At 65.2% G+C, this 11,055-nt stretch overlaps 1 protein-coding gene across 2 annotated transcripts; it reads right to left on the bottom strand.

Annotated features, from left to right (window-relative positions):
* Positions 1 to 1,672: 1,672 nt before the first annotated feature.
* SLC39A5 (solute carrier family 39 member 5) lies at positions 1,673 to 10,803 on the bottom strand. 2 transcript variants are annotated; one of them, XM_074530713.1, is made up of 10 exons: positions 10,264 to 10,803; positions 9,105 to 9,258; positions 8,843 to 9,017; positions 7,286 to 7,455; positions 6,611 to 6,748; positions 6,489 to 6,534; positions 6,228 to 6,404; positions 5,261 to 5,341; positions 4,165 to 4,355; positions 1,673 to 2,562 (listed from the first exon to the last, which is right to left on the bottom strand). In XM_074530713.1, the coding sequence occupies exons 1-10, from the start codon at positions 10,623 to 10,625 to the stop codon at positions 2,422 to 2,424; spliced, it is 1,635 nt and encodes a 544-aa protein (XP_074386814.1). In that variant the 5' UTR covers positions 10,626 to 10,803; the 3' UTR covers positions 1,673 to 2,421. The 2 variants fall into 2 exon arrangements, with proteins under 2 accessions (XP_074386814.1, XP_074386813.1); XM_074530712.1 differs by having other exon boundaries at positions 8,843 to 9,258.
* Positions 10,804 to 11,055: the final 252 nt, after the last annotated feature.

The raw sequence follows: 11,055 nt of genomic DNA, 5'->3' as shown, positions 1-11,055 counted from the left end.
ACCAAAAGCTGGTGGGTTTTGGAGCTCTGGGTTGGTTTGGAGGAATTTTGGGGGTTTTGACCTGGGATGAACCTCCAGGATGGGTCAGGGATGGGCAAAGAGAGGGGGGAGAGGATGGAGGGGTCCCAAAACCTTGAGGGATCCCAAAATCTTGAGGGGTCCCAAAACCTTGAGGGGTCCCAAAATCTTGAGGGGTCCCAAAATCTTGAAGGGTCCCAAAAATTTGAGAGGTCCCAAAACCTTGAGGGGTCCCAGAACTTTGAGGTGTCCCAGAATCTTGAGGGGTTCTGGACCTCCCGGAGGAGTCCCAGAACGTTGAAGGATCCCAAAATCTTGGGGGGTCCCAGAACCTTGAGGGATCCCAAAATCTGGAGGGCTCCCAAAACTTTGAGGGGTACCAAAATCTTGAAGGGTCCCAAAACCTTGAGGGGTCCCAGAATCTTGAGGGGTCCCAGAATTGTGAGGGGTCCCAGAGTCTTGAGGAGTCCCAAAAATTTGAGAGAGCCCCAAAATCTTGGGGTGGGTCTCAACCTTGAAGGATCCCAAAATCTTGGGGGGGTTCCAGAACCTTGAAGGGTCCCAGAACTTTGAGGGGTCCCAGATCTCCCTGAGGGCTCCCAGAATTGTGAGGGGTCCCAACATCTTGAGAGGTCCCAGAATTTTGAGGGGTTGCAGAACTTTGAGGGGTCCAAAAATCTTGAAGGGTCCCAAAACCTTGAGGAGTCCCAGAGTCTTGAGGAGTCCCAAAAATTTGAGAGGGCCCCAAAATCTTGGGGGGTTCCAGAATCTTGAAGGGTCCCAGAACCTTGAGGGATCCCAAAACCTTGAGGGATCCCAAAATCCTCAGGGGTCCCAGAACTTTGAGGGCTCCCAGAATCTTGAGGGGTCCCAAAACCTTGAAGGGTTGCAGAACTTTGAGGGGTCCCAAAGTCTTGAGGGGTCCCAAAACCTTAAGGGATCCCAAAATCTTGAAGGGTCCCAGAATTGTGAGGGGTCCCAAAACTTTGAGGGCTCCCAAAACTTTGAGGGGTCCCAAAATTTTGAGGGTCCCAAAACCTTGAGGGGTCCCAAAATCTTGAAGGTGTCCCAGAATTGTGAGGGGTCCCAGAGTCTTGAGGGGTCCCAAAAATTTGAGAGGGCCCCAAAATCTTGGGGGGTTCCAGAATCTTGAAGGGTCCCAGAACCTTGAGGGATCCCAAAACTGTGAGGGGTCCCAGAACTTTGAGGGGTCCCTGATCTCCCTGAGGGCTCCCAGAATTGTGAGGGGCCCCAGAATCTTGAGGGGTCCCAAAATTTTGAGGGCCCCAAAACCTTGAGGTGTCCCAGAATTGTGAGGGGTCCCAGAGTCTTGAGGAGTCCCAAAAATTGGAGAGGGCCCCAAAATCTTGGGGGGGGGGGGTCACAGAATCTTGAGGTGTCCCAGAATCTTGAGGGGTCCCAAAACCTTGAGGGGTTGCAGAACTTTGAGGGGTCCCAAAATCTTGAGGGCCCCCAAAACTGTGAGGGCTCCCAGAATCTTGAGGTCCCAAAACCTTGAGGGGGTCCCAAAACCTTGAGGGGTCCCAGAATTGTGAGGGATCCCAAAACCTTGAGGGATCCCAAAACCTTGAGGGGTCCCAGACTCCCCTGAGTGAATCCTGGGAGAAAAAAAACCCCAAAACAAACCCAAAAAAAAAGCAAAACCATTCAGAATTTCTCTATTTCTACCCTGTAACTGTGACCAAATCCTCTTTTTATTGCAGCTCTGGCTCAATTCTGTTTATTCAACCTCGTGCTCGGGGGGGTCCTTCCTCTTCCTCAGCTCCTCGGGGAGGGGGGGGGTTCAGGAGGGTTTGGATTCGGGGAAATTCGGGGAAATTTGGGGAAAGTTGGGGAAAGTCGGGGAAATTCGGGGAAAGTCGAGGAAATTCGGTTCCATTCGGGTCCATTCGGTTCTATTCGGGTCCATTCGGTTCTATTCGGGTCCATTCGGTTCTATTCGGGTCCATTCGGTTCTATTCGGGTCCATTCGGGGAAATTCGGGGAAAGTCGGGTCCATTCGGGAAAAGTCGGGTCCATTCGGGTCCATTCGGGGAAATTCGGGGAAAGTCGGGTCCATTCGGGAAAAGTCGGGTCCATTCGGGTCCATTCGGGGAAATTCGGGGAAAGTCGGGGAAAGTCGGGGAAAGTCGGGGAAAGTCGGGGAAATTCGGGGAAACTCGGGTCCTCCCGGGGAAATTGGGGTTCAGGGGGTTCGGAGCCAGCCCCGGAGCCGCCCGTGACCCCCGGGGGGCAACGCGGGGACCCCGAGTCCCCTCCCTGGGGCTGCTCCGGCACCGCGGATCCCCCGGGGGCTTCTTGAGGAGGGGGAAAATCCAACCCTGGGGAGGGTCCCGGTGCTCCCGGGGGTCCCGGGGAGGGTCCCGGGGGTCCCGGGGTCCCTCAGGGCTGCAGCCAGGAGCGCAGGTGCCCCTCGGCCAGGGCGATGCCCAGCATGATGCCAGCGCCCAGCAGGAACCCCGCGTTCTGCAGCGCGAAACGGCCCCAGGTGCCCTCGGCGGAGCCGCGCAGAACCTCGGGGAGCTGGGGATGAGCAGGGGGGGCTCCGTGAGACCCCCGGGTACCCCCAAACCCTCTGTGAGACCCCTGGGACACCCCCAAATCCATGGTGAGACCCCCGGACACCCCCAAACCCCTTGTGAAACCGTCTGTGACACCCCCAGACTCTCTGTGAGAGAGACCCCCGGACACCCCCAGAACCTTTCTGAGACCTCCAGACACCCCCAAACCCCTTGTGAGAGCCCTGGACATCCCTTGTGAGACCCCCGGGCACCCTCAAACCCCACATGAGACCCCCCGGACACCCCCAAACCCATTGTGAGACCCCCCTCGGACACCCCCAAGCCCCCCGCAAGACCCCTCGGACACCCCCAAACCCGCCATGACACCCCCAGACACCCCCAAACCCCTTGTGAGACCCCTCAGACACCCATAAACCCCACGTGAGACCCTTGGACAATGCCAGACCTTCTGTGAGCCCCCCCTGGACATCCCTTGTGAGACCCCTGGACACCCCCAAACCCCCCATGAGACCCCCAGACACCCCCAAACCCCTTGTGAAACCGTCTGTGACACCCCCAGACTCTCTGTGAGACCCCTGGACACCCCCAAATTCATTGTGAGACCCCCCCGGACACCCCCAAATCCATTGTGAGACCCCCGGGCACCCCCAAACCCCTTGTGAGACCCTCGGGCATCCCCAAATCCCACATGAGACCCCTCCAGACACCTCCAAACCTTCCATGACACCCCCGGACACCCCCAAATCCATTGTGAGACCCCCAAATCTATTGTGAGACCCCCCCAGACACCCCCAAACCCCCCATGAGACCCCCCCGGACACCCCCAAACCCCCCATGAGACCCCCAAACCCCCCATGAGACCCCCAGACACCCCCAAACCCCTTGTGAAACCGTCTGTGACACCCCCAGACTCTCTGTGAGACCCCCGGACACCCCCAGAACCTTTCTGAGACCTCCAGACACCCCCAAATCCATTGTGAGACCCCCCCGGACACCCCCAAATCCATTGTGAGACTTCCGGACACCCCCAAACCCCCCATGAGATCCCCCCGGGCACCCCCAAACCCCTTGTGAGAGCCCTGGACATCCCTTGTGAGACCCCCGGACACTCCCAAACTCCACATGAGACCCCCCCGGACACCCCCAAATCCATTGTGAGACCTCCAGACACCCATAAATCCCACATGAGACCCCCAAATCCATGGTGAGACCCCCGGATACCCCCAAACCCCCCATGAGACCCCCCCGGACACCCCCAAATCCATTGTGAGACCCCCGGACACCCCCAAACCCCCCATGAGACCCCCAAATCCATTGTGAGACCCCCCGGACACCCCCAAATCCATTGTGAGACCCCCCCCGGACACCCCCAGACCCCCCATGAGACCCCCCCGGACACCCCCAAATCCATTGTGAGACCCCCCCGGACACCCCCAAATCCATTGTGAGACCCCCCCAAGACACCCCCAAATCCATTGTGAGAGCCCTGGACATCCCTTATGAGACCCTCGGACACCCCCAAACCCCTTGTGAGAGCCCCGGACACCCCCAAATCCATTGTGAGACCCCCGGACACCCCCAGACCCCCCCAGCCCCCCCTCACCATGTCGGCCAAGGCCACGTAGAGGAAAACGCCGGCGGTGGCCGCGAGCAGCCACGGGGCCAGGGGGGTCCCGCTGCGGCCCAGGGCGACCCCGGCCCCCGCCCCCAGGCACGAGAGCAGCGCCGAGAGCAGCGAGAGCAGCAGCAGCGAGCGCGGGGCAGCGCCCGCCCGCAGCAGCAGCGCCAGGTCACCTGCGGGCACCGGGGGTGGCACCGGGGGGGCACCGGGGGTGGCACCAGGGATGGCACCGGGAGGTTCAGGGGGTGGCACCGGGGATGGCACCGGGGTGGCACCGAGGGTGGAACTGTGAAGGTCAGGGGGTGGCACAAGGGTGGCACCAGGGGTGGCACCGGGGGGTGGCACTGGGGGAGTCAGGGGGATGGCACCGGGGATGGCATCGAGGGGTAGCACCGGGGATGACACCGGGGGGGCACCGGGGTGGCACCGGGGGGGCACCGGGGATGACACCGGGGAGGCACCGGGGAGGTCAGGGGAGGTCAGGGGAGTGGCACCGAGGGGGTCAGGGGGTTGACACCGGGGATGGCAACGGGGGTGGCATCGCGGGTGGCACTGGGGGGTTCAGGGGGTGGCATCGAGGGGTGGCACCGGGGATGACACCGGGGTGGCACCGAGGGTGGCACTGGGAGAGTCAGGGGGATGGCACTGGGGATGGCATCGAGGGGTGGCATCGAGGGGTAGCACCGAGGGGGCACCGGGGTGGCACCGGGGGGGTCAGGGGGCTGACACCGGGGTGGCACCGGGGGGGGCACCGGGGGGGGCATCGGGGGTGGCACCGGGGTGGCACAGAGGGGTTCAGGGGGCTGACACCGGGGGGGTCAGAGGAGTGGCACCGGGGTGGCACTGGGGAGTGGCACCGGGGGGATCAAGGGGATGACACCGGGGGTGGAACTGGAAGGTGGCACCGAGGGGTTTAGGGGGTGGCACGGGGATGGCACTGGGGATGGCACCGGGGAGGTCAGGGGGGTGGCATCGAGGGGGTCAGGGGGGTGGCACCGGGGGTGGTACCGGGGATGGCACCGGAGGTTTCGGGGTGTGCCCAGCTCGGGGAGGGCACGGGGGGGGCGCAGGGACTCACCCAGCTCGTGGGGCAGCTCATGGCAGAGCACGGCCAGCGCGGTGCTGAGCCCGCTGGGGAGGCTGTGCGAGAAGGCGGCGCCTGCGGGGGGAGAGGGGACCTGGTCCGCTGTGCCCTGGTGCCCCTGTCCGTCTGTCCCTCTGTCCCTCTGTCCCCCTGTCCCTCTGTCCGTCTGTCCCCCTGTCCCTCTGTCCCTCTGTCCCTCTGTCCCCTTGTGCCCCTGTCCCTCTGTCCCCAGCATCCTTCTGTCCCTGAGGAAACCTTTCCCCCTGTCCTTGTGCGCCTCTCCTCCATCCCCATCCCCATCCCCATCCCCATCCCTGTCCCCGCTCCCGTTCCCGTTCCCGGTTCCCGTTCCCGCTCCCCTCCCCTGCCCCGTTCCAGTCCCAGTCCCGGTCCCGGTCCCGTTTCCCGGTCACACCGATGGCCAGCCCGTCACTCAGGTTGTGCACGCCGTCCCCGCTCCCGTTCCCATCCGTTCCCATCCCCGGGTCCCGTTCCCGTCCCCATCCCCTGCCCCGTTCCCGTTTCCCGGTCTCACCGATGGCCAGCCCGTCGCTCAGGTTGTGCACGCCGTCCCCGCTCCCGTTCCCATCCCCGTTCCCGTTCCCGTCCCCATCCCCTCCCCGTTCCCCATCCCCGTTTCCCGGTTCCGGTCTCACCGATGGCCAGCCCGTCACTCAGGTTGTGCACGCCGTCCCCGCTCCCGTTCCCATCCCCGTTCCCGTTCCCATTCCTCATCCCCGGTTCCCGTTCCCGTTCCCGTCCCCATCCCCTGCCCCGTTCCCGTTTCCCGGTCCCGGTCTCACCGATGGCCAGCCCGTCACTCAGGTTATGCACGCCATCCCCGCTCCCGTTCCCATCCCCATGCCCGTCTCCATCCCCGTTCCCGTCCCCGCTCCCGTTCCCATTCCCGGTTCCTGTTCCCGTCCCCATCCCCTGCCCCGTTCCCGTTTCCCGGTCTCACCGATGGCCAGCCCGTCGCTCAGGTTGTGCACGCCGTCCCCCAGCACCACCATCCACGCGATGTCGGTGGCACCGGGCCCGGGGGGCAGCGCGGGGCCGTGCGAGTGCCCGTGGGGGGGTCCCGGCGGTCTCGGCTCCAGCTCCGCCTCCGGTACCGCCAGCAGCCGCAGCTCGGTGCCTGCGGCGGGACGGGCCCGGTGGGTCCGGGGCTCCGGTGGGTGCCGGTGCCGGGGCTCCGCTGAGGGGTGCGGGGGGGTCGTACCTGCCCGTGACGGTGCCAGGCCGGGGGTCTCTCCATGGGAGTGTCCCTGGGGACAACGGAGGCGTTTTGTGCGGAGCCGGCCCCGGTGCCCGCCCGGTGCCCGCCCGGTGTCCCGCTCTCACCGTGGCCTCCCGGCGGCGCCGCAGCATCGCCAGCAGCAGCTCCAGCACGAAGAGCGCGTAGATGCCGCCCAGCACCGCCAGCCCCTGCAGCACCGCCGGGCTCGCGTCCCCCGGAGCCTCCGGGTGCTTCCCCTGAGCCTGGAGACCGGGCGGGAACGGAAATGGGGACGGGAACGGGAACGGGAATGGGGACGGGGATGGGAAAGGGAACGGGAACGGGAACGGGAACGGGGATGGGGACGGGAATGGGGACGGGAACGGGAACGGGGATGGGGACGGAGACGGGGATTGGAACAGGAACGGAGATGGGAATGGGAACGGGAACGGAGATGGGAATGGGAACGGGAACGGAGATGGGGCTTGGAACGGGAACCCGATGGGAACGGAGATGGGGATGGGAACGGGAGATGGGGACGGGAACGGGAACGAGAACGGGGACAAGAACGGGAACGGGGATGGGGACGGAAATGGGAACGGGAACGGCGAAAGGTAACAGGAACAGGGACGGGGACGGACACGAGAATGGGGACGGGGGACAGGGAACGGGGACAGGGGCGGACGCGGGGATTGAGACAGAGATGGGTACGGAGGGAGCAGAGGCGCACAAGGATGGGGTAAAGCCGTGCCCCCGGTGCCACCCCCGGTGCCACCCCCGGTGCCACCCCCGGCACCTACGTGCGGCCAGAGGTGCAGCAGCGCGTCCCCGCAGAGCGTCCCCACGGCCAGCGCCACCAGGAAGGCGAGGAGCGAGCGGAAGGAGCCGCGGGCGCGCAGCGGGAGCAGCAGCACGGCCAGCACGGACGGGACGCTCACCGAGAGCACGGCCAGCAGCGCCCAGCCCAGAGCTGCGGGCACCGTCAGGGCACGGCACGGACCGGGCACCCGCAGGGGGCGTGGGGAGGTGGGGATGGGGATCCAGGGGTGGGGATCGCGGGGATTTAGGGATGGGGACCCCAGGGAGGTGGGGATGGGGATCCCCCGGGATGGGAACCCCGGGATGGGGGAATGGGACCCCAGGGAGGTGGGGATGGGGATCCAGGGACAGGGACCCCAGGGACTTGGGAATGGGAATCCCAGAAATGGGGACCCCAGGGATGTGGGGATAGGGATCCAGGGGTGGAGATCTCAGGGATTTAGGGACAGAGACCACAGGGAGGTGGGGATGGGGATCCCCCGGGGTGGGGGAATGGGGGTCCCGGGGATGAGAACCCCAAGGATTTAGGGATGGGGACCCCAGGGATGCGGGAATGAGGAGCCCTAGGGATGGGGAACTCAGGGATGGGGCAATAGGGGTCCCAGGGAGGTGGGGACTCAGGGATGGGGACCTCAGGGATTTAGGGACAGGGACCCCAGGGATGTGGGAATGAGGACCCCAGGGATGGGAATCCCAGGGATTTAGGGACAGATACCCAGGGATGTGGGAATAGGGACCCCAAGGATGGCAGTCCCAGAGATTTAGGGACAGGGACCCCAAGGCCATGAGCCCAAAGGGATTTAGGGGCAGAGACCCCAGGGATGTGGGAACGGGGACCCCAGGGATGAGAACCCCAGGGATGGGGAAATGGGGGTCCCAGGGATGAGAACCCCAGGGATGGGGACCTCAGGGATTTAGGGACAAGAACCCCAGGGATGTGAGAATGGGGACCCAGAAATGGGATGGGGGAATGAGGATCCCAGGCATGGGGAACCCCAGGGATTTAGGGAGGAGAACCCAAGGAATGGGGGGACCCCAGGATCAGAAATGGGGACCCCAGGGATGTAGGAATGAGGATCCCAGGGATGGGAACCCCAGGGATTTAGAGACGCGAACCCCAAGGATGGAGACCCCAGAATCAGGAATGGGGTCCCAGGGATGTGGGAATGGGGAACCCCAAGGATGGAGACCCCAGGGATGTGGGAATGAGGATCCCAGGGATGGGGAACTCAGGGATTTAGGGACGCGAACCCCAAGGATGGAGACCCCAGATCAGGAATGGGACCCCAGGGATGTGGGAATGGGGAACCCCAGGGATGGGAACCCCAGGGATTTAGGGACGCGAACCCCAAGGATGGAGACCCCAGGATCAGGAATTGGGGGCCAGAGGGACACAGGGATGGGGGTGGGGAATGGGGGTCCCTTGAGGATGCAGGAATGGACTCCCCCACATCGGGGACAGGGAACCCAAACTCGGGGACCCCAGGGCCGGGGGAGGTGGGCGCGGGGGCCGGCTCGGAGCCCCGGCCTGGGGTTACCTGGCCACAGGGCCCCCCCCGGCGGTGGCGGCGCCACCTCATCGCGGTGCCGGATGCAGACGCGGCTGTCGATCTGGTAGAGCAGCGCCGGGCAGAGCAGCGTGAACTGCTCCGGTGTGAGCTGCGCCACCGAGTCCAGCCCGAAATTCCCCAGCAGCTGCGTCACGTTCAGGCACTGCGGGCGGGGGGCTCGGGCTGAGCTGGGGGAGCCCCCAGACCCCCGGAACGCGGCACAGCGCGACCCCTCCCCGGCCCCGCTCACATCATCGTGCGGGTGGTCGGCGCTGGAGTGCTCCAAGCCCAGCACCCTCCCCAGCAGGCTGAGGGTGGGCCGGTACTCCCGGGGGACCCCCGCAGCACCGGGGGGCTCGGTGGGCACCGCTTGGGGCCAGCTCGGTGTCTGGGAGGGCGGGGGGCTGCGAGAAATGGGGGTGCTGGGGTCAACGGATCGGCAGCTCTGGTCCAGTTCCCGTCCCCGTTCCCATCCCTGCTCCCGTTACCTTGCGCCGTTTCCGTTCCCATCCCCGTCCCCGCTCCTGCTGCCGTTCCCGCTCCCCGTTCCCGTTCTCGTCCCCGTTCCCGAATCCATCCCGTTCCCGTTCCTGTTCCCATCTCCGTCCCCGTTCCCCGCTCCCGTCCCCCATTCCCGTCCCCGTTCCCGTCCCCATCTCCGTTCCCGTTCCCGTCCCCGTTCCTGCTCTGAGCTCCCCCTTGCTCAGCGCAGCCCCTCGGGGATGGAACCCCCCGGTTCCTGAGGGGTTCCCCCGTTACCTGAGGGCTCTCCCCGGTACCCGAGGGGTTCCCCCGTTACCGGAGGGGTCCCCCCGTTATTTGAACGGTTCCCCCGTTACCTGAGGGGTCCCACCAATAGCTGAGGGGTTCCCCCGGTATCTGAGGGGTTCCCCCGTTACCTGAAGGGTCCCCCGGTACCTGAAGGGTCCCCCCCCCCAATTACCTGAGGGATTCCCCGGTTCCCGAGGGGTCCCCCCGTTACCTGAAGGGGTCCCCCCCGCCATTACCTGAAGGGTTCCCCCGTTACCTGAGGGTTCCCCCGGTATCTGAAGGGTCCCCCCGTTACCTAAGGGGTTCCCCCGTTACCCGAGGGGTTCCCCCCGTTACCTGAAGGGTCCCCCCCCATTACCTGAGGGATTCCCCGGTTCCTGAGGGGTTCCCCCTGTACCTGAGGGGTCCCACCAATAGCTGAGGGGTCCCCCCGTTACCTGAGGTGTTCCCCCATTACCTGAGGGTTCCCCCGTTCCCTGAGGGGTCCCCCCGTTACCTGAGGGATTCCCCGGTTCCTGAGGGGTCCCACCAATACCTGAGGGGTCCCCCCATTACCTAAGGGGTCCCCCCGGTACCTGAAGGGTCCCAACGGTACCTGAGGGGTCTCACCAGTACCACAAGGGTCCCCTCCCCGTTACCTGAGGGTCCCTCCGGTGCTCGGAGCCGTTTCCCCGCCGTGCTCCCACAGCGGGTGCCGGTGCCGGTGCTTGTCCTGCTGCACCTCCAGCAGGTCCAGGTGGCTGACGTGGCCGTGGCCGAGCTCCTCGTGCTGGATCTGCACCACCTGCACCCGGCCCAGCCCGAGGCTGCCCAGCAGCCGCGCCAGCCCCTCGGAGGGCAGCGTGCCGTTCTGCCCGTAGGCACCGAACAGCTGCCGCAGGTAATAGCCGTGCTCCTGCTCCGCGTCCTCCGGGAGCCGCCCCGGGGTCCCCGCAGCGCCCCCGGCCCCCAGAACGAGCAGCGGCAGCAGCGGGGCCAGGAGGAGCCCAGGGCGGCGCATGGGGCCGGGTCTGGAGCTGGGAAAAGGGGGGACAGAGAGGTTTTGGGGATCCCGTGCGATGTCGGCCGAGCGTGGGGAAAGCGACAGGCGGCACCGGGGACACGTGCGGTGGCACCGGGGCTTGGGGACACCTCCGGGAAGGGAGATTTGGGGTGGATTTGGGGTGGAATTTTGGGGGGTACGCGGTTGTTGTGCCCCCTCCCCGCCATCCCTATGGAATTTGGGGGTCATGGGGAGCACAAGGGGGGTGCACAGAGCGGTTTTGGGGTCACTCCAGCCCGAGCGTGGGGAAAGCGACAGGCGGTACCGGGACACGTGCGGTGGCACCGGGGCTTGGGGACACCTCCGGGGAGCGAGATTTGGGGTGGATTTGGGGTGGAATTTTGGGGGTACGCGGTTGTTGTGCCCCCTCCCCGCCACCCCTGTGGAA

Source organism: Zonotrichia albicollis, chromosome 33, assembly GCF_047830755.1.
Source record: "Zonotrichia albicollis isolate bZonAlb1 chromosome 33, bZonAlb1.hap1, whole genome shotgun sequence".
In the NCBI taxonomy this organism is placed as follows: Eukaryota; Metazoa; Chordata; class Aves; order Passeriformes; family Passerellidae; genus Zonotrichia; species Zonotrichia albicollis.
This window is presented reverse-complemented; position numbering and strand designations above follow the sequence as displayed.